We start from the raw sequence: 27,352 nt of genomic DNA, 5'->3' as shown, positions 1-27,352 counted from the left end.
AAACCTTAAATATTTATTAAACCTTAACCCATATGGGGTTGTAAACTGCAGTATAGGCATACTGCAGGACTCAGAACGCAAGGAGCACCTTATAGTTTTTGAAGGGCAGATTTTGTTGGAATGATTTTTGGGTGACATGTCACATTTGAAGACATCCTGAGATACGACTGGGACCAGATTCTTCTACAACTAGAAGCCTGATGGATCTTTTTTGTCAAAACAGTGTCCCCTTCAGGGCTTAATGAATAGTTAAATTACAGCTGTTTCATTTCAAGCATTCCCCTGGAACTTTCCTGGACTTTGCTGATCTTCACCACAACCACCACTATAGGAAAATATATTTGTTTTGGATTGGTTGGCATCAGTTATCAGGATCAGCCTTCTCTCAAGTATCCGAACATTTCCTGACATATAGATAAATTCTATTTCTGAGGTACAGCATTAGATCACTGGTATAAGTAGCTATACCCCCCCCCCCCCCCCAATACCCAGAACTTTTTGGCATTAATATAACCCTCCTTTTCATGTCATATTCAGAATGGCATGGATTTGGACATAATGTATTATGCACTTAATAATATGGTTCTGGATCCATTATTATGTCATGTTCTGATGGGGAGCTATCATATTTGCCCCCCCCCCCCCCCCCTAGATACTACATATAATGACTTTGACTGTACAAACATGCAATGCCATTGAACTACTCATGTATTTAAATATGCTGTAAATGCCATGCTCTGTTATAGTGCAGTACTGTCCAAGAACATGGACAGAGCTGGTTCACATGCTGGAGTCGCATCTCCATCTCCAGACAACTGTGAACCTGGGTCGGAACGTAAACCTTGCAATACCCAACGCGATCGCATCATTGCGTGTCATCATTGCAGGAACCAGGCTCTGACTCGGGAAGGTTCCCCTTACAAGATATATGGGAGAGGTAAGCTCTCAATGCTGCCATCTGCCCACAGGGAAAACTAAGCCCTTGTGAAGAAGGTGGATGGCATTGACCAGCCGCCACCTTTACAGAGCTGGACTACAGTCCATTTAGTGTAGCGCCCAGCCCTCAAATCAGGGTGGTTGACAACTACTTATCACCACTCATCATACAGTTGTGTAGGATGATTTTGCAATGCTTTCTTTTCATCGGCATTCCCCTTATCGCCACTTCTAAACTGCGAGACCTTGGTTTATGATTCTGGCAGGTTGATACGTGCCTATGCCGATCTGTCAGCTCTGTTCCACGTTACGTGTTCTGGTCCTTGAGAGAACGACAATGTACTGGAATGACAACAAACCTCTGCACAGATGGATCATCTGGTTAAAGAAATGGTGCTTAGTTATATATTCTGTGCTGCAAGTGAAATTGGATGTCACATCCAAAGCCTATGGCGGCAAACTGTGTCTACACAAACTATCATAAGGTGTTTGCAAGACATTGGGAAAAGAGCCAGATGATCGGCTACAGATGTTTTTTTGACCTCACAACATCACTCTAAAAGGTTATCATGGTGCACCACAGGATGCCAGTGGAGGCTGGAATGAAGGTTTGCTGCCTCAGATTCCTCGATTTAAACGTCTTGATTATCTGACCATTGGAGATCCCTGAACCTAATTAGTATTCGCATCCCTTTCTTTTATTCACTGCAGTTTTTATATTATGACATTGTGATTGTACTTTGTTGACTTGACCTGTTTTGTAAAAACTGGAAAAGTGAGACTGTAGAAGGGTATTTCTGAATGAAATTTCTTGTTCTTTTATATAGATAATACAACAAGCAGGGCAGGTATGGTTTCCAGATTCCGCTTTTAAGACTGCTCAAGCAATCAAGGATTTCAACAGAGAAGGACTCCCACTTATGGTGTTTGCTAACTGGAGAGGATTTTCTGGTGGAATGAAAGGTAATGGTTTTGAATTGCATGGAAATTATGCAACATTATTTAAATGTTATGTTACACATTTTATTTTATTTCTGCTTCATTAACTCCAAGGAGCTGTTTATATGAAATACAGAAGTGTTAATGAGAATCTGTCACCACAATCTCTGACTATTATCAGAAGTTAAATTGGAGATATGGACTTCTTATCTGCAGTACAGCTCATGTGTCATTGCAGATGGGTTGTCTCACTTTAGAAAATGGCATTTATCATGTAGAGAAAGTTAATACAAGGCACTTACAAATGTATTGTGACTGTCCATATTGCCTCCTTTGGTGGCTTGATTCATTTTTCAATCACATTATATGCTGTTCATACCTAGGCATTACAACCACCCTGAAATCCATTAGCAGAGGCTGTGTTTCAACACGATAGGAAAAAGCACTGCCCTCTATGGTGACCGGAACTATTGGAGTGTACATATGTATGCATGCACAGCAGCTCCCCTCCCAGCCACCTTGTGTCTGCACTGTAGCGGTGGCCATAACACCTGGAAGTGAGCAGTGTATAATGTGATGGAAAAATTAATCAAGCCAGCAAAGGAGGCAATATGGACGATCACAATATATTAGTAATGCCCTTGTATCAACTTTGTTTACATGATAAATGCCATTTGCTGAAGTGAGACATCCCCTTTAACATCTTGGAAAAGAGCAATGCATGTATAGGACACCTAAATAGGATAAAATAATCTTCGGAGTAGAATTCACTGTGCGATTTTAAATCTACTGTATTTTCTGGACTATAAGACACACCTGACTTTAAGATGCACCACAGTTTAGACAACAGAGAATTCTTTGCTACATGCATGCACACACAGATATCTGCTAAATACACAGCAAACACCACTTTACCACATTCACACAACAAACGCAGGTCTGCTAGAGGTCAGCAACATACACACATACACCTAAGATGCAAGTAAAAACTCGGACTACTTTTCCCTCTAAAGTTTATTTTTATCAAGTAATCTAGCTCCCATTCCTCCTTGGATATTTTTTTTTTTTTTTTTTTTTTTATTTGCCTCATTTGTAGTTTTCTCTTAGCCCTTCATGCTTGAAGCCTACTTTCCAGTTTGTTGTGTGACTGCTGTCCCACCACACCTTAGGGCAGTGAGATGTGTTCTAACATCAGAAGGACATATGGCACTAAATAGTTCCTTTTCTACCTCCACATATTCAAAATGCTCTATGTAACTGCATTATTAACGGACACAACTTGTGCTAATGTCCAATTCCCATACAGTTTGGACTTGATGGACTTTTCTCTTTTTCCAACCTTAACAACTATGTAACTTGTTAGAGGAAAAAGTCTATCTATCCATCCATTTATCCATAACTGACACTGTAACTGACACTGCACATAGAGGAGTAGTTATTGAAGGAAAGGAAACGAAGCATGTTCATCCTGCATTACAAGGCTCCACTACAGGACGTAACCAACAGCAACTGAAAATTAAACTGATTTGCCACAGGGTGCAATGGTAAGGTAGGTAAGTTCTAGACTTGACAGCGGCGAATCAATGAATGCCCTATATCTTGAGTTCTCCAAAGCATTTGACACTGTACCACATAAAAGGTTAGTATATGAAATGAGAATGCTCGGACTGGGAGAAAACATCTGTAAGTGGGTAAGTAACTGGCTGAGGGATAGAAAACAGAGGGTTGTTATTAATGGTAAATACTCAGATTGGGTCACTGTCACTAGTGGGGTACCTCAGGGGTCAGTATTGGGCCCTATTCTCTTCAATATATTTATTAATGATCTTGTAGAAGGCTTGCACAGTAAAATATCAGTTTTTGCAGATGACACTAAACTGTGTAAAGTAATTAACACAGAAGAGGACAGTATACTGCTACAGATGATCTGTATAGATTAGAGGCTTGGGCAGAATAGTGGCAGATGAGGTTTTACACTGACAAATGTAAGGTTATGCACATAGGAAAGAAAAATACATGTCGCCACTACATACTAAATGTTAAAACAGTGTTTAAGGCAGCTTTCACATCTGCGTGGGAAGCTCCGTTCAGGGCTTCAGTCACAGAATTAATCAAAAATAGCGTGCAGAACTTTTTTCTCCGCTTAAAAAACATTCACCTGAACGAAAACCATTATAATCAATGGGATCTGTTAGGCTCTGTTCCTGTCAGTTATTTGCTGAATCCGGCACCTCTGTTATTTTCATTCTAATGCTCCTATAAAGGAGCAGAAGAACGGAAATAGTGGTGATGTTACAGCAGCTTTACACTGAAATGGAAAAGGACTTAGGAATTTTAGCTGACAGTAAACTTAAAGGGGTTGTCCGGGTTCAGAGCTGAACCCAACATACCTCCATTTTCACCCCGGCAGCCCCCCTGACATGAGCATCAGAGCAGTTCATGCTCCGATGCTCTCCTTTTGCCCTGCGCTAAATCGTAAAACGGCTAGGAGCGGTTGGTTGAGATTTCAGCCGGACGAACTGAAGATTCCAGGTGTGTGGCTTGAATAAATTAGCTGACGTAGCAGAGGGGGCGGTGCCGTTAAACTAGGCTGTGGGACTATACTGCATAGCGAGGAGGCGAATGGATCATGTGATGGACCATGTAATGAGCGCAGTGACGTCACCACAGGTCAGTAAAAAGGGCGGTGCCGTTAAACTAGGCTGTGGGACGATGCTGCATAGCGAGGAGGCGTGATTGGGCTCTAAATTAAGGCGGTCTAGGCACTGCAGTGGGGCGTTACTGGGCTCAGAGGGTGTAGAATAATGCCCCTCTGGGCATCTTCAGGGTTCATTTGCATAATACAAAGATCGCTTTTTTAGCAAAATGAAAGCATGAATATATGAAAGAAAACCAATGCAGGAAATGAGGCATTTTTTATTAAACATGGCAATGGTGAGTGCTTAATATGGTCAAACCAGGTGACAGATTCCCTTTAAAGGAAATGTGTCATCAGATAATGACCTATTATTTAATATATTTTTAACCCCTTCCCAACCAGCACTGTATGGCGTTGGTGGCCGCTCTTTAGCAGACATCCGCGGCTCTTGTCCGTGTCTGGAGATAATGCTGGTCACGGACATTAACACATCAGATGCTGTGGTCAGTCCTGACCCCAGCATCTGTGCGCGTGCAAACCCTGAAGTGCCCACTTCCAGCTATGCCCCAGCAGCGATCAGAGGAGCTGGAGCTTGTATGCAGCAGCCCCTGTCATAGACAATGACAGGAGTCTGCTGCATAGTGTTTCCTATGGAACCCCTGTCTATAGCTCAGTTTTTTAAAGACCGCACCAAGTCTTCTAGGCATGGAATAAACAAGTTGGCAACATATTTCTCTATTCTTCAACAACGTGAAGTGATGCTCAACTTGTCTTCTCAGAATTCCCCATAGGTGTTCCATTGGGTTTATAAGATCAAGAGACCTACTTGGCCACTGAATCACTTTCACCCTGTTCTTCTTCAGAAATGCAACAGTGGTCTTTGATGTTTGTTTTGGATAATTGTCATGTTGGAAAAGTTCACGACAACCAAGGACACAAAGTGATGGTAGCATATTCTCTTTTAATATAGAACACTACATCTGTGAATTTATGATACCATCAATGAATTGCAGCTCCCGACACCAGCATCACTCATGCAGCCCCACATAAGGACACTGCCACCACCGTATTTCACCGTAGGCCCCATACATTTTTCTTTGTACTACTCACCTTTACGATGCCCAACAGTTTTAAAGCCATCAGTTCCAACAGCATTTATCTTGGTCTCATCACTCCAGAGTATACAGTTGTGGCCAAAAGTTTTGAGAATTACATAAATATTGGAAATTGGAAAAGTTGCTGCTTAAGTTTTTATAATAGAAATTTGCATGTACTGCAGAATGTTATGAAGAGTGATCAGATGAATTGCATAGTCCTTCTTTGCCATGAAAATTAACTTAATCCCCAAAAAAACTTTCAACTGCATTTCATTGCTGTCATTAAAGGACCTGCTGAGATCATTTCAGTAATCGTCTTGTTAACTCAGATGAGAATGTTGACGAGCACAAGGCTGGAGATCATTATGTCAGGCTGATTGGGTTAAAATGGCAAACTTGACCTGTTAAAAGAAGGGTGATGCTTGAAATCATTGTTCTTCCATTGTTAACAATGGTGACCTGCAAAGAAACGCGTGCAGCCATCATTGCGTTGCATAAAAATGGCTTCACAGACGAGGATTTTGTGGCTACCCAAAACATACTCATGAATAAAGAATGGTACCAAAACACCCTCCAACAGCAACTTCTTCCAACAATCCAACAACAGTTTGGTGAAGAACAATGCATTTTCCAGCACGATGGAGCACCGTGCCATAAGGCAAAGGTGATAACTAAGTGGCTCGGGGACCAAAACGTTGACATTTTGGGTCCATGGCCTGGAAACTCCCCAGATCTTAATCCCATTGAGAACTTGTGGTCAATCCTCAAGAGGCGGGTGGACAAACAAAAACCGACTAATTCTGACAAACTCCAAGAAGTGATTATAAAAGAATGGGTTGCTATACTGACTCTTAAATGTCATGTAATTGTTCATAAAAGCCTTTGAAACATATGAAGTGCGTGTAATTATATTTCACTAGATCACAGAAACACCTGAAACAAAGCTCTAAAAGCAGTTTAGCAGCAAACTTTGTGAAAACTAATATTTGTGTCATTCTCAAAACTTTTGGCCACGACTGTAGAGTCCCGGTTACATGGTTTATAAGGCTGAAAAAGTTATCTGTCCATACAGTTCAGCCTGTTATCCTGAAGGCAAAAAGATCCCTGAAAGGTAGAAGCCAATTTTCCTCACCCAAATCCTTCTCGACTCCAATCAGTCAATCAGAACAACTTCCTGGATCAATAACCCATCTCTAGTAACTATAACCTGTAATATTATTACACTCCAGAAATACATCGAGGCCCCTCTTGAACTCTTTTAGTGAATTCACCATTACCCCCTCCTCAGGCAGAGAGTTCCATAGTATCACTGCTCTTACTGTAAAGAATCCTCGTCTATGTTTGTGTTCAAACCTTCTTTCTTCCAGACGTAATGGATATCCCCTTGTCACTTACATTTGTCAGTGTTAGACCTCATCTGCCACTTCTCTGCCCAAGCCTCCAATCTATCTAGATCCATCTGTAGCAGTATACTGTCCTCTTCCGTGTCAATTACTTTACACCATTTAGTGTCATCTGCAAAAATGTATATTTTACTGTGCAAGCCTTCTACAAGATCATTAATAAATATATGGCAGAGAATAAGGTCCAATACTGACCCCTGAGGTACCCTACTAGTGACAGTGACCCAATCTGAGTGTGTACCATTAATAACCAGCCTCTGTTTTCTATCATTGAGCCAGTTACTTACCCACATAAAGATATTTTCTTCCAGTCCAAGCATTCTCATTTTATATACTAACCTTTTATGTGGTACAGTGTCAAATGCTTTGGAGAAGTCAAGATATATGACATCCATTCACACTCTCTGTCAATATAGAGTCCTTAAAGGGAACCTGTCATGTGGATATTTGATTATAATCTAACTAATTATATACAATCATTAACTACTAAAAAGTACCTTTAGATGTATTCACTTACTGGTGTGACAGATGGTTTCCTCATAATATACACACAAAGATGCTGCATGCTAATGAGCTGATTTGAGTCCAGCGTGATGTCATTGAGTCCAGCGTATATTTAACCACTTCAACCCCCCTAGCTGAAACACCCTTAATGACCAGGCCACTTTTTACACTTCTGCACTACACTACTTTCACCGTTTATTGCTCGGTCATGCAACTTACCACCCAAATGAATTTTTGCCTCCTTTTCTTCTCACTAATAGAGCTTTCATTTGGTGGTATTTCATTGCTGCTGACATTTTTAGTTACTTTTTTGTTATTAATTGAAATTTAACGATTTTTTTGCAAAAAAATGAAATTTTTCACTTTCAGTTGTAAAATTGTGCAAAAAAAAAACGACATCCATATATAAATTTTTCACTAAATTTATTGTTCTACATGTCTTTGATAAAAAAAAATGTTTGGGTAAAAAAATAATGGTTTGGGTAAAAGTTATAGCGTTTACAAACTATGGTACAAAAATGTGAATTTCCGCTTTTTGAAGCAGCTCTGTCTTTATGAGCACCTGTTTCCTGAGGTTCTACAATGCCCAGACAGTAGAAAACCCCACAAATGACCCCATTTCGGAAAGTAGACACCCTAAGGTATTTGCTGATTGGCATAGTGAGTTCATAGAACTTTTATTTTTTGTCACAAGTTAGCGGAAAATGATGATTTTTTCTTTTTTTTCTTACAAAGTCTCATATTCCACTAACTTGTGACAAAAAATAAAAAGTTCTAGGAACTCGCCATGCCCCTCACGGAATACCTTGGGGTGTCTTCTTCCCAAAATTGGGTCACTTGTGGGGTAGTTATACTGCCCTGGCATTTTAGGGGCCCAAATGCGTGCAAAGTAGTTTGAAATCAAAATCTGTAAAAAATGACCGGTGAAATCCGAAAGGTGCTCTTTGGAATGTGTGCCCCTTTGCCCACCTAGGCGGCAAAAAACTGTCACACATGTGGTATCGCCGTACTCAGGAGAAGTTGGGGAATGTGTTTTGGGGTGTCATTTTACATATACCCATGCTGGGAGAGAGAAATATCTTGGCAAAAGACAACTTTCCCCATTTTTTTTATGCAAAGTTGGCATTTGACCAAGATATTTATCTCACCCAGCATGGGTATATGTAAAATGACACCCCAAAACACATTCCCCAACTTCTCCTGAGTACGGCAATACCACATGTGTGACACTTTTTTGCAGCCTAGATGCGCAAAGCGGCCCAAATTCCTTTTAGGAGGGCATTTTTAGACATTTGGATCCCAGACTTCTTCTCACGCTTTCAGGCCCCTAAAATGCCAGGGCAGTATAAATACCCCACATGTGACCCCATTTTGGAAAGAAGACACCCCAAGGTATTCAATGAGGGGCTTTTTTTAGCACAAGTTAACGGAAATTGATTTTTTTTTTGTATTTTCTCACAAAGTCTCCCTTTCCGCTAACTTGGGACAAAAATTTCAATCTTTCATGCACTCAATATGCCCCTCACAGAATACCTTGGGGTGTCTTCTTTCCGAAATGGGGTCACATGTGGGGTAGTTATACTGCCCTGGCATTTTAAGGGCCCTAAAGCGTGAGAAGAAGTCTGGAATATAAATGTCATTTGGATTCCGTGAGGGGTATGGTGAGTTCATGTGAGATTTTATTTTTTGACACAAGTTAGTGGAATATGAGACTTTGTAAGAAAAAAAACCAAAAACAATTTCCGCTAACTTGGGCCCAAAGAAATTTCTGAATGGAGCCTTACAGGGCGGTGATCACCCATATAGACTCCCTGATCACCCCACCGTCATTGATCACCCCCCTGTAAGGCTCCATTCAGACGTCCGTATGATTTTTACGGATCCACGGATACATGGATCGGATCCGCAAAACACATACGGACGTCTGAATGGAGCCTTACAGCGGGGTGATCAATGACAGGGGGTAATCACCCATATAGACTCCCTGATCACCCCCCTGTCATTGATCACCCCCCTGTAAGGCTCCATTCAGACGTCCGTATGATTTTTACGGATCCACGGATACATGGATCGGATCCGCAAAACACATATAGACGTCTGAATGGAGCCTTACAGTGATCACCCCCCTGTCATTGATCACCCCCCTGTAAGGCTCCATTCAGACGTCCGTATGTGTTTTGCGGATCCGATCCATGTATCCGTGGATCCGTAAAAATCATACGGACGTCTGAATGGAGCCTTACAGGGGGGTGATCAATGACAGGGGGGTGATCAGGGAGTCTATATGGGTGATCACCCCCCTGTCATTGATCACCCCCCTGTAAGGCTCCATTCAGACGTCCGTATGTGTTTTGCGGATCCGATCCATGTATCCGTGGATTCGTAAAAACCATAGGGACGTCTGAATGGAGCCTGACAGGGGGGTGATCAATGACAGGGGCGTGATCAGGGAGTCTATATGGGTGATCACCCCCCTGTAAGGCTCCATTTAGACGTCCATATGTGTTTTGCGGATCCGATCCATGTATCCGTGGATCCGTAAAAATCATACGGACGTCTGAATGGAGCCTTACAGGGGGGTGATAAGGGAGTCTATATGGGGTGATAAGGGGTTCATAAGGGGTTAATAAGTGACAGGGGGGTGTAGTGTAGTGTAGTGGTGTTTGGTGCTACTTTACACAGCTACCTGTGTCCTCTGGTGGCCGATCCAAACAAAAGGGACAAGGTAGCAGGTATATTAGACGCTGTTATCAAAACAGCGTCTAATATACCGGTTAGGGGTTAAAAAAATCTCATCTCCAGCCTGCCAGCGAACGATCGCCGCTGGCAGGCTGGAGATCCACTCGCTAACCTTCCAATCCTGTGAACGCGCGCGCCTGTGTGCGCGCGTTCACGTGAAATCTCGGCTCACGCGAGATGACGCGTATATGCGTCACTCTGCGCAGAGCTGCGGCCTCCGGACCGTGATCCTGCGTTAGGCGGTCCGGAGGCGGTTAATTCCGAGCTATAGCCACTCCCCTGCCCACCTGCTGCTGATTCATATGGAAAATAACTGTCATTCAGCAGCAGGTGGGCGGGGAGTCAGGAGCTCATGAATATTCAGGACTCATCATTATCAGCTGGAGTTTTTCAATACAAGATGTTGGCAGATTGACTGGGTCAATTATAGAAAGTGACTCAGCATTTTGCTAAGAGAATCATTCAGTTATTTATGTTGCCTTTAGTTAGGACACCATAAAACTGGTGACAGGTTCCCTTTAAATATCAGAAATCAGATTTTTCTGTGGACTTTTCTGTGGCTATATTAGGTGGCTTACAATAAACTCCTCTTTAGTATTTTATTATTGTTTTCGCCTCCATGTATTTCTACCCACAGTGACTTCACATGTTCATGTCCCTCACTTATATCTTCCTGGAGTGTGGGCTTTCTCCATCATTTTTAGCAAGGGCCCTGGGAAATTGTAGACGGGCCTTTTTATGCATGGGCTTTAAAAGAGGCTTTCTACTTGGACGACACCCATGCATGCCATTCCAACCCCTATAGCTACGCCCCTGCTCCTCAGTGTACGCTGTACAGGGAGTGCAGAATTATTAGGCAAGTTGTATTTTTGAGGATTCATTTTATTATTGAACAACCACCATGTTCTCAATGAACCCAAAAAACTCATTAACATCAAAGCTGAATATTTTTGGAAGTATTTTTTAGTTTGTTTTTAGTTTTAGCTATTTTAGGGGGTTATCTGTGTGAGCAGGTGACTATTACTGTGCATAATTATTAGGCAACTTAACAAAAAACAAATATATACCCATTTCAATTATTTATTTTTACCAGTGAAACCAATATAAGGCTACTTTCACACTAGCGTTGTTTTAATCCGGCGTTCAATTCCGACACCGGAACTGCCCGCCGGATCCGGAAAAACGTGTGAAAACGGATTACATTTGAATCCTGATCAGGCTTTCGATTACAATGGAAAAATGCATTGGAAAAAACGGATCCGCCATTTATGGACTTTAACTTTTTTTTCACATTTTTCGGGTTTAACATGCAAAAGCCTGATCCGTTTTGACTGAACACACGGGGCCGGATCCGGCGTTAATGCAAGTCAATGGGAAAAAAGCCTGATCAGGCGTTCAGTCAAAGTGTTCAGGCTTTTTGGCCGGAGGTAAAAATACTGCATGCTACGTTTTTCTGAAAAGCCTGATCAGTCAAAAAGACTGAACAGAAGACATCCTGATGCATCCTGAAGGACTGACTCTCCATTCAGAATGCATTAGGATAAAACTGATCAGTTCTTTTCCGGATTTGAGCCTCTAGGACGGAACTCAGCGCCGGAAAAGAAAAACGCTAGTGTGAAAGTACCCTAACATCTCAACATTCACAAATATACATTTCTGACATTCAAAAACAAAACAAAAACAAATCAGTGACCAATATAGCCACCTTTCTTTGCAAGGACACTCAAAAGCCTGCCATCCATGGATTCTGTCAGTGTTTTGATCTGTTCACCATCAACATTGCGTGCAGCAGCAACCACAGCCTCCCAGACACTGTTCAGAGAGGTGTACTGTTTTCCCTCCTTGTAAATCTCACATTTGATAATGGACCACAGGTTCTCAATGGGGTTCAGATCAGGTGAACAAGGAGGCCATGTCATTAGATTTTCTTTTATACCCTTTCTTGCCAGCCACGCTGTGGAGTACTTGGACGCGTGTGATGGAGCATTGTCCTGAATGAAAATCATGTTTTTCTTGAAGGATGCAGACTTCTTCCTGTACCACTGCTTGAAGAAGGTGTCTTCCAGAAACTGGCAGTAGGACTGGGAGTTGAGCTTGACTCCATCCTCAACCCGAAAAGACCCCACAAGCTCATCTTTAATGATGCTAGCCCAAACCAGTACTCCACCTCCACCTTGCTGGCGTCTGAGTCGGAGTCGAGCTCTCTGCCCTTTACCAATCCAGCCACGGGCCCATCCATCTGGCCCATCAAGACTCACTCTCATTTCATCAGTCCATAAAACCTTAGAAAAATCAGTCTTGAGATATTTCTTGGCCCAGTCTTGACGTTTCAGCTTGTGTGTCTTGTTCAGTGGTGTTCGTCTTTCAGCCTTTCTTACCTTGGCCATGTCTCTGAGTATTGCACACCTTGTGCTTTTGGGCACTCCAGTGATGTTGCAGCTCTGAAATATGGCCAAACTGGTGGCAAGTGGCATCTTGGCAGCTGCACGCTTGACTTTTCTCAGTTCATGGGCAGTTATTTTGCGCCTTGGTTTTTCCACACGCTTCTTGCGACCCTGTTGACTATTTTGAATGAAACGCTTGATTGTTCGATGATCACGCTTCAGAAGCTTTGCAATTATAAGAGTGCTGCATCCCTCTGCAAGATATCTCACTATTTTTGACTTTTCTGAGCCTGTCAAGTCCTTCTTTTGACCCATTTTGCCAAAGGAAAGGAAGTTGCCTAATAATTATGCACACCTGATATAGGGTGTTGATGTCATTAGACCACACCCCTTCTCATTACAGAGATGCACATCACCTAATATGCTTAATTGGTAGTAGGCTTTCGAGCCTATACAGCTTGGAGTAAGACAACATGCATAAAGAGGATGATGTGGTCAAAATACTCATTTGCCTAATAATTCTGCACTCCCTGTATTGTGTAATGAGAAAGGCTACTTTCACACTCACGTTTTGGGCGGATCCGTCATGGATCTCTAAAAACTGATCCGTTACAATAATACAACCGCATGCATCTGGAATGAATGGATCAGTTTGTATTATCGGATCCGTCATGAACTCCATTGAAAGTCAATGGGAGACAGATCTGTTTTCTATTGTACTAGATTGTGTCAGAGAAAATAAATCCGTCCCCATTGACTTACATTGTGTGCCAGGACAGATCCATTTGGCTCTTCTGGTTTCGTCAAGCGGAAAGCAAAACGCTGCAGGCAGCGTTTTGGTGTCCGCCTCCAGAGCGGAATGGAACCTGATCCGAGACAAACTGATGCATTCTGAGCGGATCCTTTTCCATTCAGAATGCATTAGGACAAAACTGATCCGGTTGAAACGGAAAGCCAAAACGTGAGTGTGAAAGTAGCCAAACACTCAACCCAGTTTAACTTTCTTCTTCTTTAGCTAACTGAAAATTACTTTTTTGTGTTATATGAGCCCAGATTTGTGGGAGTATTTGTAGTAGGTTATCCCATAGAAAATCTGGATTCTGAAAGTAAACTGAAGGTTGTCTGACAAATCTGTTGGTGTGTACTCATTTATGCTAAGCACTGTATATATTCTAGTTGTTCCATGTTCTAGTAAGTTTGATAGTTTGAACTTACAGTATGTAGATTAAAATCCCTATCAGAGTCAATGTTCACAAGTATATTTAAAGGTGTATTCTGTTTTTTATTTGTTTTATATAATAGGAAATCATAAAGTCTTTTAATATATATGTATTTAAAATTGTGCATGCCTAAGCTTGGCTTTCCTCTGTCAGCTCTCCATCATCTAGATCAAAGCAATTTTAGCTGCCACCATTTGTCATATAGTGCTGACGAGACACCTTGCATTAGACAATACACAAGCACACTCTAAAGACTCACTATGCTCTCTAGCATTCCCAGGGTTAATACACCAATATTGGTAGTGAGGTCTAGGTCTAAGGTCTTGTTTTTGTTAGAACACAAGAATGCTCTTATTAAAGTTAAGTTTTAATATAAAAAAGGACAGTGCAACAAAAATTGTGGTTATAAGAAAATACAACATAAAATATACAGACATATACATATAATGCAAAAAGAACAGTTTGGAAAATAAAAGGGATAAACACTGAACTTAATACTTTGCACAATGGTTTAAGTCCAGTTGCCTGGGGTAGCATAAGATTCTGCCAGTTCATCAAGCTAGTTCAGATATGGTCAACCTGCTGCTCTCCAGCTGCTGCAAAACTACAACTCCCAGCATGCCCAGACAGCCTACAGCTATCAGCCTACAGCAGGGCATGGTGGGAGTTTTACAACAGCTTGAGAGCCGCAGGTTGGCTATCCCTGAGCTAGTTGATCCCCAAAGAAATGACCGTTTTCCACAATGCACACAGGTGTTAAAAAGGATATGCAGACAACCCAGTAGCCCCCTTCCTCTGATACAAAAGAGAGGCCAGTGAATGTTAATGTGTTTTTTACGAGGAGTTTTTACGATATCTGCTGCAGTTGTGCCTCAAAATCTTTCTATTAAGATATCTTTTCTTGCGGGCCTCCTAGCATCTTCATATTACCCCCTTCCAATCCGTTATAATGACCCGCACATATGCATACCAAACATGGAGGTAGTAATGCCAATCTTGAGTCAATTATTTAATTGCTCCTGGTTACCTAGCTGTGTAACTTTGACTTTGATACAGTAGAAGCAGATAAATGGCCTTTATTCTCATGAAGAAGCACCCTGCCCAAATATGGATTAGGCCTCATATTTCTTAATCTATATCGGATTGTAGGGATTTTATGTATGCCCTCGGCCAGAGAGGATGCTAGCCTTTTCATGACCCCTCTAATGGCTCTATCAGGTCTATGAAGGGTTTGTGCAGGATCCTAACGCTATCTCTAGGTTTTATGATAGGGACTCTCTGGTCTCTGTGAACTAGTGTAGTTCCATTTAACAGATTTTATTGCTACACACCCCTGACCTGGCTTTGGGAAGTGGACTTGGATGTTGTTATACCCCACTACAGTAATATCAAGGGAGGAGTGACTATTCCAATAATTTTGATATTTTTATCACCACAACCCATATATGCTGAAGAATGGTAAAGCCTATCAGCTCTGTGTAATGTAATAATGGCCTAACTGAAACATGGCATCAGTCACATGACAAGTGAACACTAGTGGTGGAATCATGATTTTATATTGTGGTTATTACAGTAAAAACATAATTGTGTGCCTGTCTGTAAGGGCTATATCACACCAACAGATTATCTGACAGATTTTCTAACCAATGATTGGTCAGATGGCCGTTTACACACACAGATCTTTTGTTATACACACAAACTATTGGTTTAATTGCACATAAATTGGTCAGGTAATCTGTTGGTGTAATACATAGAATGTGTGGGCAGATAAGAACCATTTGGCCCATCTAGTCTGCCCAATATACTGAATACTATGGATAGCCGCTGGCCCTATCTTATATGAAGGATGGCCTTATGCCTAACCCATGCATGCTTAAACTCCTTCACTGTATTTGCAGCTACCACTTCTGCAGGAAGGCTATTCCATGCATCCACTACTCTCTCAGTAAAGTAATACTTCCTGATATTACTTTTAAACCTTTGCCCCACTAATTTAAAACTATGTCCTCCTGTAGCAGTTTTTCTTCTTTTAAATATTCTCTCCTCGTTTACCTTGTTGATTCCCTTTATGTATTTAAAAGTTTCTATCATATGCCCTCTGTCTCGTCTTTCTTCCAAGCTATACATGTTAAGGTCCTTTAATCTTTCCTGGTAAGTTTTATCCTGCAATCCATGTACTAGTTTAGTAGCTCTTCTCTGAACTCTCCCCAAAGTATCAATATCCTTCTGGAGATATGGTCTCCAGTACTGAGCACAATACTCCAAATGAGGTCTCACTAGTGCTCTGTAGAGCGGCATGAGCACCTTCCTCTTTCTACTGGTAATTCCTCTCCCTATACACCCAAGCATTCTGCTAGCATTTCCTGCTGCTCTATGACATTGTCTGCCTACCTTTAAGTCTTCTGAAATAATGACCCCTAAATCCCTTTCCTCAGATACGGAGGTTAGGACTGTATCACAGATTTTTTTTGTCTGCTCTTGGGTTTTTACGCCCCAGGTGCATTATCTTGCACTTATCAACATTAAATTTTAGTTGCCAGATTTTGACCATTCCTCTAGTTTTCCTAAATCCTTTTCCATTTTGTGTATCACTCCAGGAACATGAACGCTGTTACAAATCTTTGTGTCATCAGCAAAAGGACACACCTTACCATCGAGGCCTTCTGCAATTTTGCTAATAAAGATATTAAACAATATGAGTCCCAGAACAGATCCCTGAGGTACCTCAATGGTAACAAGACCATGGTCTGAATATACTCCATTGACTACAACCTCTGTTGTCTGTCCCTCAGCCACTGCCTAATCCATTCAACAATATGGGAGGCCAAGCACAAAGACTGCAATTTATTGATAAGCCTTCTATGTGGGACAGTATCAAAAGCCTTACTAAAGTCTAAATAAGCTATGTCTACTGCACCTCCGCCATCTATTATTTTAGTCACCCAATCAAAAAAATCAATAAGATTAGTTTGACGTGATCTCCCCTCAATCCATGGGATTTTAGATGTTCCACAATCCTCCCTTTAAGTATGGTTTCCATTAATTTCCCCACTATTGATGTCAGGCTTACTGGCCTATAGTTGCCTGATTCCTCCCTGCTACCTTTCTTGTGAATGGGCACAACATTTTCTAATTTCCAATCTTCTGGGACGACTCCTGTTACCAGTGATTGGTTAAACAAATCTGTTAATGGTTTTGCTAGTTCGCCGCTAAGCTCTTTTAATAGCTTTGGGTGTATCCAATCAGGCTCCTGTGACTTATTTGTATTAATTTTAGACACCTGACTTAGAACCTCTTCCTCTGTAAAGACACGTGGATCAAAAGATTCATTAGTCTTCCTTCCTAACTGAGGTGCTTTTTCTTCATTTTCCTTTGTAAAAACTGAACAGAAATATTCATTGAGGCAGTTAGCTAGTTCTTTATCTTCTTCCATATACCCTCCTTCTTTTGTTTTTAATTTGGTAATACCCTGTTTTAGTTTCCTTTTTTCATTTATGTATCTGAAGAATGTCTTATCGCCTTTTTTCACTGACTGAGCTAATTTCTCTTCTGCCTGTGCTTTAGAAGCTCTTATAACTTTTTTGCCCTCTCTCTGCCTAATCTTATAAATTTGCCTGTCTTCCTCGTTTGTTCCTCGTTTTTTTTTAGAATTACTAAATGCTATCTTTTGTTTTTAATGATTTTGGCCACTTCTGCTAAGTACCACAGTGGTCTCTTCCTTTTTTTTTTTTTGCTTTTACTAACAAGCCTAATGCAATTATCTGTTGCCTTCAATAGTGTCACTTTTAAGTAGTCCCATTTCTCCTGGAATCCATTGAAACTGTTCCAATCTGATAGGGACTCATACCACTAATCTAATTTTAGAAAAGTTAGTTTTTATAAAATCTAAAACTTTTGTTTTTTATTTTAGAAAAGTCTGTTTTTTATTAAATCTAAAACTTTTGTTTTTGTGTGGTGTGACTCAGTCACTGTACTTATAGTAAACCACACTGACTGTTGATCACTAGATCCCAAGCTTTCCCCTACAGTAATATCAGATACCAAATTCCCATTTGTGAATACTAAATCTAAAACGGCCTTCTTCCGGGTTGGCTTCTCAACTACTTGCTGTAGAGATAATCCTAGTAGGGAATTTATTATATCTGTACTCCTGGCAGAACTTCCCTAAACTGCGAGCGTTTGTAGACAAGACTCTGAGCTTGTCATTTCTTAACCTATGTGCTACTGACATCTTCTGGCATTGTTCCGGGGGGCAGTCGGACTTCTGGATTATCACTCTTTTGCCCCACTTTCATAGTTTAAATGCTCCTTAGCAAATACTTTGAACTGTTGACTGAGGATGTTCGTTCCCTTGAGAGAAAGATGCAAACCATTTTTCTTGTACAGTTCTTTTCCATTCCAACGAGAGCCAATATGAGACACAAAGCCAAACCCCTTGGTTCAGACACCATTCACCAAGCCATACATTGAATTCCGTAATGCGCATCTTCCTGTCATGCTGAAGGTTATACACAGGCAAAACTGCAGAGAATGAAACAGTTGATGCAACCTCCCGTATATCATTTCCAAGTGTGTGTAAAGCTTCCTTCACCTTTGAAACCTCATTGCAAGCCAGATCATTTGTCCCGAGATGGACAATAACATCCACCTCTCTTTCCTGCTTTGCTTGCCTAACAATATTAAGGATACGTTGTCTATCCCTGCTAGCAGTAGCACCAGGAATACAACCTTTAATGTTGTCATGTTGTTAATAAAGTTTAGTTTAAAAGAAACACACACTCAGATCTGCTTCGACCTGCTGATCTGACAGACATGAGATGCTGCTGCAGGTAGTAGTTTTGTATATAGTGTATATTTTCTGGTCCCCAATACACTACTATTTTTTCCTATTTGTCTCCATGACGGCACCACTGAGAATAACGGGAACACACTCGAAGAGGTTGAATTTTTCTCCCGTCCGCCATCTCCTAAGGGTTTTCCTGTCCCTGTGCTGGACAAGACGCAGGAGAGGTTAAGGGGCCAGGTTATTCCCTGCCGAAGTTAGAGCAGTCAGCAGAGGAAGGCATCACAGCCAGTAACTTCCTGCCCTTTCATTATACTCTGTATATGGATTGCGATACCTGATGTTACAGGAAGTCATCCTCAAGTCCTGCCCCCGCAGCAGTAGCAGGAGACGCCGGTGGGACTACATCTGGTGGGGGCTGGGGAGGTTGGATATGCGTGCCAGCGTGATAAGCGTTAGGCCACGCTGGACGCATCACTTCCGGTTTTGGAGCCGGCACTGCATCACATCCGGCAGCGCATTTTGCTAAATGGCACTCCTGAAGGATGTCGGTCGGAAGCGTTTTTCTGGCCCAGTGAGTCTCCAGGAGTTGGGACCCACCTGTGCAGACATGGATAGCGATGTTGCCCAGGCCTTATCTGCCCCTACATTGGGTGCTGTAAGTCCACCATGTGGTTTGATTTCTCTGTGAGTGTTTGGTTAGCAGAAATCCAGACCATTATAAGGTTTTGCTGGTGGTGAATTTCTCTTTGATGTCATACATCTGTTGTTTCAGGATTCCTGAAGCTGGATCTTGTGATAATGTGTGCTGTGTAATAAGAAACATGAACCTTCTTATAAAAAAAGCCTGTTTGCCCAGTATGCACAATCACATTCTACAGGATGAGGCACCTGCTTCTATGAATGACATCAAAGCTATGGTTAAGGATGAAATACAGTCTGCCATGGCGAGTTTTTCAGCAAATATTTTACCTAAAAAAGGAACCAGGTAAATGCTTAAAGTGTTATCATCTTCTGACGTCTCTGTAATAATGGAGACTTCTGATCAGGATCAGAAGACGATGACCAGAAATTTTCTATTGAGTATCTTGACCCTTTATTAAAGGCGTTCCTTAGATTGAGGACATTAAAAAAAACAAATCCGTACAGGACCTATGTTTGAAGGCCTGGGAGAGAGACATATTGGGGTGTTCCCGGTCCATGGAAATCTGCATAGAATAATCCAGGAAGAATGGAATAACCCTGATAAAAGAGCAGTCCTTCCTAGAGGTCTAAAAAGATGTTACCCCTTTAATGATAAGGAAATTGACCGGTTAGATAAAAAATCTGAAGCCTTTCTCAATAAATCATGGGGGGTTGCTGTGGCTTTGGTCAGACCCATTGTCGTTTGTGTGGTGACCTGGTGTGTGTTGCCAGAGCTTTATGCTTTTGGCTTGAACAGTTGGAGTTTCATTTAAAAAATAAAACCCCAAGAGAACAGGTTTTATCTTCCTTGCTTCTTCTCAAGATGGCTTTAGGATTTTTCGCAGACTCCTCAGGAGAGTCTGTTAGAATGGCTGCAAGAACCTCATGCCTAGTGAACTCAGTCAGGAGTTTTCTGTGGCTTAAATCATGGACGGGAGACTTATCTTCCAAAAATGAAATATGGTCCATTCCCTTTCATGGTAAATATGGTCCTAGACACTATCCTTGAAAAAGCAGCAGACAGGAAAAAAAGGTTTTCTTGAGGAAAAAAATCAAAATATAAAAACATAATTAGATATTAGTACCAACCTAGATCTGAAAAAGGTAAATCGGGTAGCTGAAGCTATAGGACAGGGGGAGAAGTAGACCCTTTTTATTAACCCAAATCAAACTTCCTTCTAAATTATGCCAAAAAGGCGGAGGGAATGTTACTATAAATTTTTGGTCAGTGGGACAAAATAACAAACAGTTGGATACTAAGAATACCTAAAAGAAGGTTACAAAATAGAATTCGATTCAGTTTCCCAGAAAAGTTCAGGTTAGATTAACTCCCCTTCCCCTTCAACACCTCCAATCAGAGTTGTTAGAAAGCATTCAGGAACTTCTGGATTTGGGAGCAGTACAGGAAGTTCCTGTAGAGGAGCACTACACGGGTCACTATTCTTCTCTATTCCTGGTAAATAAGCCAAATGGGAACACCATTTAATAATATACCTGAAACATCTGAACAAATACATTGTATACAGACGATTCAAAATTGAATCAGTCAAGACTGCCATCCCATTTATAGCAGCAGGTGCAAACATGGTAACTCTAGACCTAAAGGTGGCTTTCTTCCATGTTCCCATTCATCTGGCCTTTGGAGGTTTCTAAGGTTTGCTGTACAGGTAGGAAAGAAAATTAAACATTTCCAGTTTGTCTGCCTTTCATTTGGGATAACATCAGCACCCCACCTATTTATAAAAATTATGGCAGTTGTTTCTGAAGGGGTGAGGATGGGGTGAGAAGTCAGCGGTATACTGAAAAGTAGATTTTATGCACACTGCGTAACATGCACTTTTAGGGAGTCAAAAGTGTATTAAAAATACATTATAAAAAAGTGTTATTAGGGACATTTGTACAAAAGTTTAGTTATTCTCTAATGCACTTACAAGGGATCCTTTTGAACCTTTAGAAGAAGTTCCAATTAAGATGTTAACTCTAAAAACATTGTTGTTAGTTGCAGTCTTCTCAGCACGCAGGGTTAGTGAAATCCAGGCGCCATCTACAATCCCACCATATTTCCAACAATATGAGGACAGAATAATATTAAAGCTGGATCCTTCCTTTCTTCTGAAGGTAGTATCTTTCCATTGATCACAAGATATCGTTATTCCATCTTTCTGTCAAAACCCAAAAATGAGAAAGGGAATTACATAACCTTGACCTTCGTAGAACAGTTATTTGTTATATAGAAAGAAAACAGCGCTAGGGAAGGGATGAGAACTTATTTATTCCGTTTTCTGAGCCCAACAAAAGCAAAACAACAGCTAAAAGTTAAATTGCTAGATGGATTTGGCAGACTATTACTCTAGCTTACAATTCTCTAGATAGAGTTTCCACAAGAGCTGAGAGCTCATTCCACTAGAGCCATGACAATGTCCTGAAAACAGAAAGCATTTGTCTCTATGGAGCAGATATGTAGGGCTACAAAGTGGAAAACTACCCATACCTTTTACAAAACATTATTACCTGGATGTGCTATCTAACTCAGATTTGGCCTTTGTACGCAAGGTCCTCCAGGCAGTAGTCCCGCCCTAATTCTGTTACTTTGAAATGGGTCAGTGGAGCCGACTAGGAAAAAGTGCAGCTGCATTTACCGGTAATTGGTTTTCCTGGAAGTCTCCATGACGACCCCCATAAACCCCAACCCCCCCCCCCCCCTCAAAAATAAATAAAAAAATAAATACATGTTTCCTTAAAGGCTATATGTACACCTTTGGATTCATTTTTTTTAATGATTGAATTTAACTTATTTTTGGCTAAAAATCATATTTTCAATTGGCCTTTATTAAAAAAATATTGAGCTGTTCAGTCACAAAGCGTTAACTGTTTTTGTAGCTGTGTGACTGGTACTTTCACTTTCACTCTGTGCTGGTCATCTAATAAGCCTTATTTAAGCCACATTCTTATCAGTAAGGTAAGGATTGAGCTTTAATGAGTGTTTATAAGGTCAGAGAGCAGAGATAAGATGTCCTGCTCCTCAGATGATGGAAAAGATAAAAAATCCACAGGCAGCTAGTAGAGCATCTCAGCTATGCACACAAAAAAGGATTCCATATTGCTAATAAAGACCAATTGAAAAAGTGATTTTTAGGTCAAAATAAGTATAATATAATAATAAGAAAAAATTGCCCCCAAAGGTTTGCATAGCCTTTAATTTAATATTTTGGTTGATTTGAGTTATTTTGTTATGGCTTTTCTAATCCTGTATTGGTTCTTGGCAAATCACTGAGGAGATGGAGGAGGGAAAAAAATGTAACCTCTGAGTGTTTTCCTGTCCCTGCCAGAGGTGGAGTTAGTCTCAATGGTGCCATTGTGGAGACTTCCAGGAAAACCAATTACCTGTAAGTGCAATTTTACTTATCTGTTAGATACCTGGGCAGTTAACTGAAAGCCAGGTCACATGATGTCTCAAATGACTGACACCATGTTTACTCCTATCCAGCTCTCCTACAGATGCTTTTTACAGGACTAAAATGGACTGCATCATTTTTTTTTCCTTACAGAGAGGCAAATACAGAAATACAATATCTCTGAGAAAATTTTTAAATAAATGTATTGTAGAAAATTGTTCTACATCCTATTGTTGAAAGAAAAAAAATAATATTAAAAACGGAATACCTCTTTTAACTATTGGTATGTCATTATTTAGGCCAATTATTTAGGCCAGTTTTTTTGGAAATGAATAACTTTAAAATGATGCATGCGTCCTGGCTTCCAGGATTAAATTGAAAGATTCATACTTACCTTCTCCCTACTGCTTCTGTCCTACTTGCTGGTTCCCGAATGTCCATCTTCCGGTCCCCTGCTGGTTTAATTCTGTCTGGGCATGATCATTTACTCTGCTGCAGCCAACCACTGGCTAGAGTGGTGACCTATCCACAAGCGACATTTCCCCACAGAAACCAGTGGTTGGCTGCAGCAGAGCAGGTGACCATGCCCAGCTGGAAGTAAACAAGCTGGGAACTGGAAGATAGACATGAGGAAACCAGTGTGCAGGACCAGGGTAGCGTGGAGTAGTTAAATATGAAAATTTCCATAGCAGAGGAAGGCTGTGGGCATAGCATTTACATTATATTCTTTGTTCTGCTCCTGTAATCGAGCAATTGGCAATAATGTGGATGGCAGGCATTTAATCCTCTAGATGACGTGGTCAAGTGCGACTACTGAATCTAAATGGTGCAAAACCTAGAAGCAGACTGGCATCCCTGTGCAGCAATCAGGGGTGCCGGTCATTCATTCTAATAAGCTGGGTCTCTCTGAAGAGACCCAGCGTATTAGATCTGCAGTTCCTATGTTGGCCAGCGGGCAATTGGAGCTTTTACTGTAGTTATATGGAAATACGGTATAAGTTATAAGAGTACTGCATATTGTTGCCTCCTATAGGTGCTACAAAAAATATAAAAGTAAAACAAGAATGTTCAAAATATAAAATTTTCAATCATACCCCTTTCCTTAGATTAAAAAAATAGAAAAAAAAACATAATCAATATAAAAAAATATAAACCTCATGGGCATTGTCGTGTCAGAAAATGCCCGTATTATTTAAAATATTTATCCCATACAACGAATGGCATAACGGGAAAAAATATCAAATTGGCCATTTTGCAATTTTTAGCATTGCTTCTCTTACCCAAATAAATGGAATACAATGTGATCAATAAATCACACACTCCTAAATGGCATCAATAAAAACTACAGATCGTCCTGCAAAAAATGAGCCCCAACGGAGCTCAGTAAACAGAGCTATAAAAAAGGTATGGGGGTCAGAATATGGTAATGTAAACAATAGTTTAAATTTTTTTTCTGTATTAAAGAAAGATTGTGAGAAAAAATATACATATGTGGTATCACCAGATTTGTACTGACCTGGAGAATGAAGAGTACAAGTAATTTTTACCGAATAGTGAACATCACAAAAAAACAAACAAACATAAAACTGTGGCGGAATTGAGGTGTTTTTTTTTTTTCCAATTCCACCCCATTTGGAATTTTTTTCTTGCTTCCCTCTACATTCTATGCAATATTATATGGTGGCATTAGAAATTACAACTTGTCCTGCAAAAAAACAAGCCCCCCCATATGATTATATGAATGGAAAAATTAAAAAGATAAGACTCCAGAAAGACGGGGGGAAATGAAAAGCAAAAATAAAAAAACCTTCGGGGTATTAAATATGTAAACCACACCATCAACGCAAGAAAAAACAAAAGCAGAACATATAAGAACCTGATCATACAGGAATGAGCCGTCCCATTAAAGTAAATGGGACGGCTTGTAATTACACATGCTTACCGTTGCGATGTCGACGGTGAGCATGTAAACAATGAAGGGAAGGCTGCGCTTCCACAGAGAGTGGTGTTTTCTTTAACTAGCTGATAGGCAGGGGTGCAGGGTGTCAGACCCCGGCCGATCTGATATTGATGACCTATCATGAGGATAGGTCATTAATATTAAAATCCCAGAAAACCCCTTTGAGCATAGTGTGCCATTCTAATTGTAAATTTATCAGAACAGAATGCAGTGCAAATAGCGGAGAGGACCGTGGTATGGTAATCAAAGTAGTGTGCAGTTAGTACTGAAGTAACTGTAGTCTGACAGTGTCCAGTCTTCGCTGAGAGTTTCACATGGTTTATGGATACATACTCTTGACAAGGATAGTAGTAGCACCTAGTTGTCAAATAAACAAGGGCCACACAAAGGCCAGTTTCAGAAGACTGTGTTCACTGTGAGCAACGCGTTACACATGGGAGCGCGATTTCCCATTCTGGACTCTGCTCTTGTAACAGGACTTCACGGCGTGTTAATAATTTATAATGTTGTGTGTCCCTGCATTACTACATAATGCCGTCAATGCAAATCATTACAGATTATATTGCCCCACACAGAATTAGGAATCATTAATGCTATGAGGTCCTGTTACAAGCGCACAGTCCACGATGGAAGATCACGCTCCCACACAGAGTGTTTCTTGCAGTGAATTCACATGTCAGACTGGCCTAAGACTTTTTTTTTGCGTTGCTGATTGAATCAAGAGACATCTGAAGTCCACAATAGTCCCATAGTTAAAAATAACTGCATAATGTAGAGTTCTAAGTAAATATGGCCCAAAATTGTATTATCTTCTAGAATACAAGGATTCAAACATGACGAGTGAGCTCACAGACTAGTATAGCGCAGCACAAAATTATAATAATCCACAGAAGATGACAACCCAAGGGCTTCTATTTTTCTATTTTTAGGGGGGGGGGGGGTTAATATTATTGGAAAAACCCATTCATTTTAAAGGATTTGTTGAAATTCTTTCCTAAAGCCTCTAAATAAAATAAAATAATGAGCCTATGCTCAGCATCTACTCACCTGACATTTCTAGCGTAGGGCTCCAGTCCAGCATGCTGGGATTTGTTAACATGCTTGTATACCCCACATGGCCACTGCAGTCAGTCATTGGAACTCTTATGCCGCATACCGCTGCAGCAGTCAGGTGTGTTATTCGGCACAATACCTTATCACTGGAGTCATGTAAACAGATCCTAGTGGTGAGGACTGGAGCTGTGGCACTGGAGAGTAACTCGTGAGTAATAGGATAGTTTTTAATTTTATTACATTTAGTGGCATTTAATGGTGTTTCTAAAGAACTCCAGTGGTTCCTACTATTATTTGAGTCAAATAGATTCTAAGACTTAGTTCACATTCATTCAACAATTATGCAAGCACATTTCTGCATCTGTAATGTACTTTTAAGCCCCTGTGTTATGGCTGCAGAGATATGGCTGACTATTGGTCACAGATGGTGTTTGTTCAAGTCGTTAGAGCTGCAGTCAGGCTGAGATTTATGGCCTTAAAACAGTGCATAAATGCATATTATGGCTCCATACTTGTGCCTGTTATAACATGTGTGAAACATGTTATATCATTATACTGTCAGTTCCATTGATGCTTTATAAATATAGAGAACATTTTCCAGAACTTTTCACTAAGTTTAGGAGTAATCATGTATTTAGGATGACATTGTCATCATTGTCATATTAATTACAAAAGAATAGATACTGGTGATGAGCCCTTTCTCTGCATATGCAGGGCACCACTGCGTGCGTTAGCATGGATATGGCACAAGAGTAGCAGCTCACCAAGAATCTGCCTAGTAAGGCAAATAGTGAGGCCAGTATGGTGCATGTACCATTTGATTACATTTTTGTTGGCTCCTAAATACATGCATAATAATGACTCATAAATCTCATTCATAAATTCCACAAAAAAGCACAAAATTCTAATTATATTTCAACTCTTCATCTGTTGTAAAAATATTATATCTTAATAAAATTTGTGACAACACATTTTTTGGTGCTTGAAACAGTCACCAGGTAAGTCACCATATACTGTTGAGAAGAATAATATGAAGACATTTGAAAATAGAAGTCTATCATGCAAATAAACAATTCCAAACATTTGAAAGTCTATAACATTGTATTACATTATCACTTTTTGTGTTATTCTTGTTCACTGATATTACTGACAAACATTTACTTGTATTGTGCAACACGGGGGGAATCCTGGAGGAACATATTTTTATCTGATTTGAAGGCGAAAAGAAATGAAGGATTTCCCATTAATTTTCAGGCCATATCCTTTTGCCATTATTCTGTGTGTAGGAGCATGTTTAAGTGTAGCTTGTCCGTTTTGGAAGCCCTTTGGGTGTTCCTGAGCATTTCTGGTTTCAGTGCTGGAAGGGTATTATACAGGAAGGCAAAATAAACAATTACCGTACATCACCTCTCAGAGCACACAAACACACCACAAGGAGCCAGTAGCACTTTGGGTAAAATTACTCCAAAATTGTGTGTAATGAGTAGGAAAAGATTAAAGAAAGCTCTGGCTATGCTGAAAATTGACATTAGTGGGGAGAGGGGAAAAAACTCTTTACTGCTCGGCCTGGGAGGTCTAATTCAGGCAAGGAACAAAAAACATAACAAGATTGTGCTC

General features: G+C 40.6%; 1 protein-coding gene across 2 annotated transcripts in view; it reads left to right on the top strand.

The window, feature by feature from the left end:
- ACACA (acetyl-CoA carboxylase alpha) overlaps window positions 1-27,352 on the top strand; it is a 932,629-nt gene that overhangs the window by 833,931 nt on the left and 71,346 nt on the right. The window contains exons 49-50 of one of the 2 annotated variants that reach the window (XM_044288112.1): window positions 1,764-1,899; window positions 19,419-19,512. In XM_044288112.1, coding sequence (XP_044144047.1) covers window positions 1,764-1,899; window positions 19,419-19,459 — 177 coding nt within the window. In that variant the 3' untranslated portion in view covers window positions 19,460-19,512. Of the gene's footprint in view, window positions 1-1,763; window positions 1,900-19,418; window positions 19,513-27,352 lie in introns of those variants that run through there. The other variant, XM_044288111.1, reaches the window with a different exon arrangement.

This window comes from Bufo gargarizans, chromosome 3 (genome assembly GCF_014858855.1).
Source record: "Bufo gargarizans isolate SCDJY-AF-19 chromosome 3, ASM1485885v1, whole genome shotgun sequence".
Classification (NCBI taxonomy): domain Eukaryota; kingdom Metazoa; phylum Chordata; class Amphibia; order Anura; family Bufonidae; genus Bufo; species Bufo gargarizans.
This window is presented reverse-complemented; position numbering and strand designations above follow the sequence as displayed.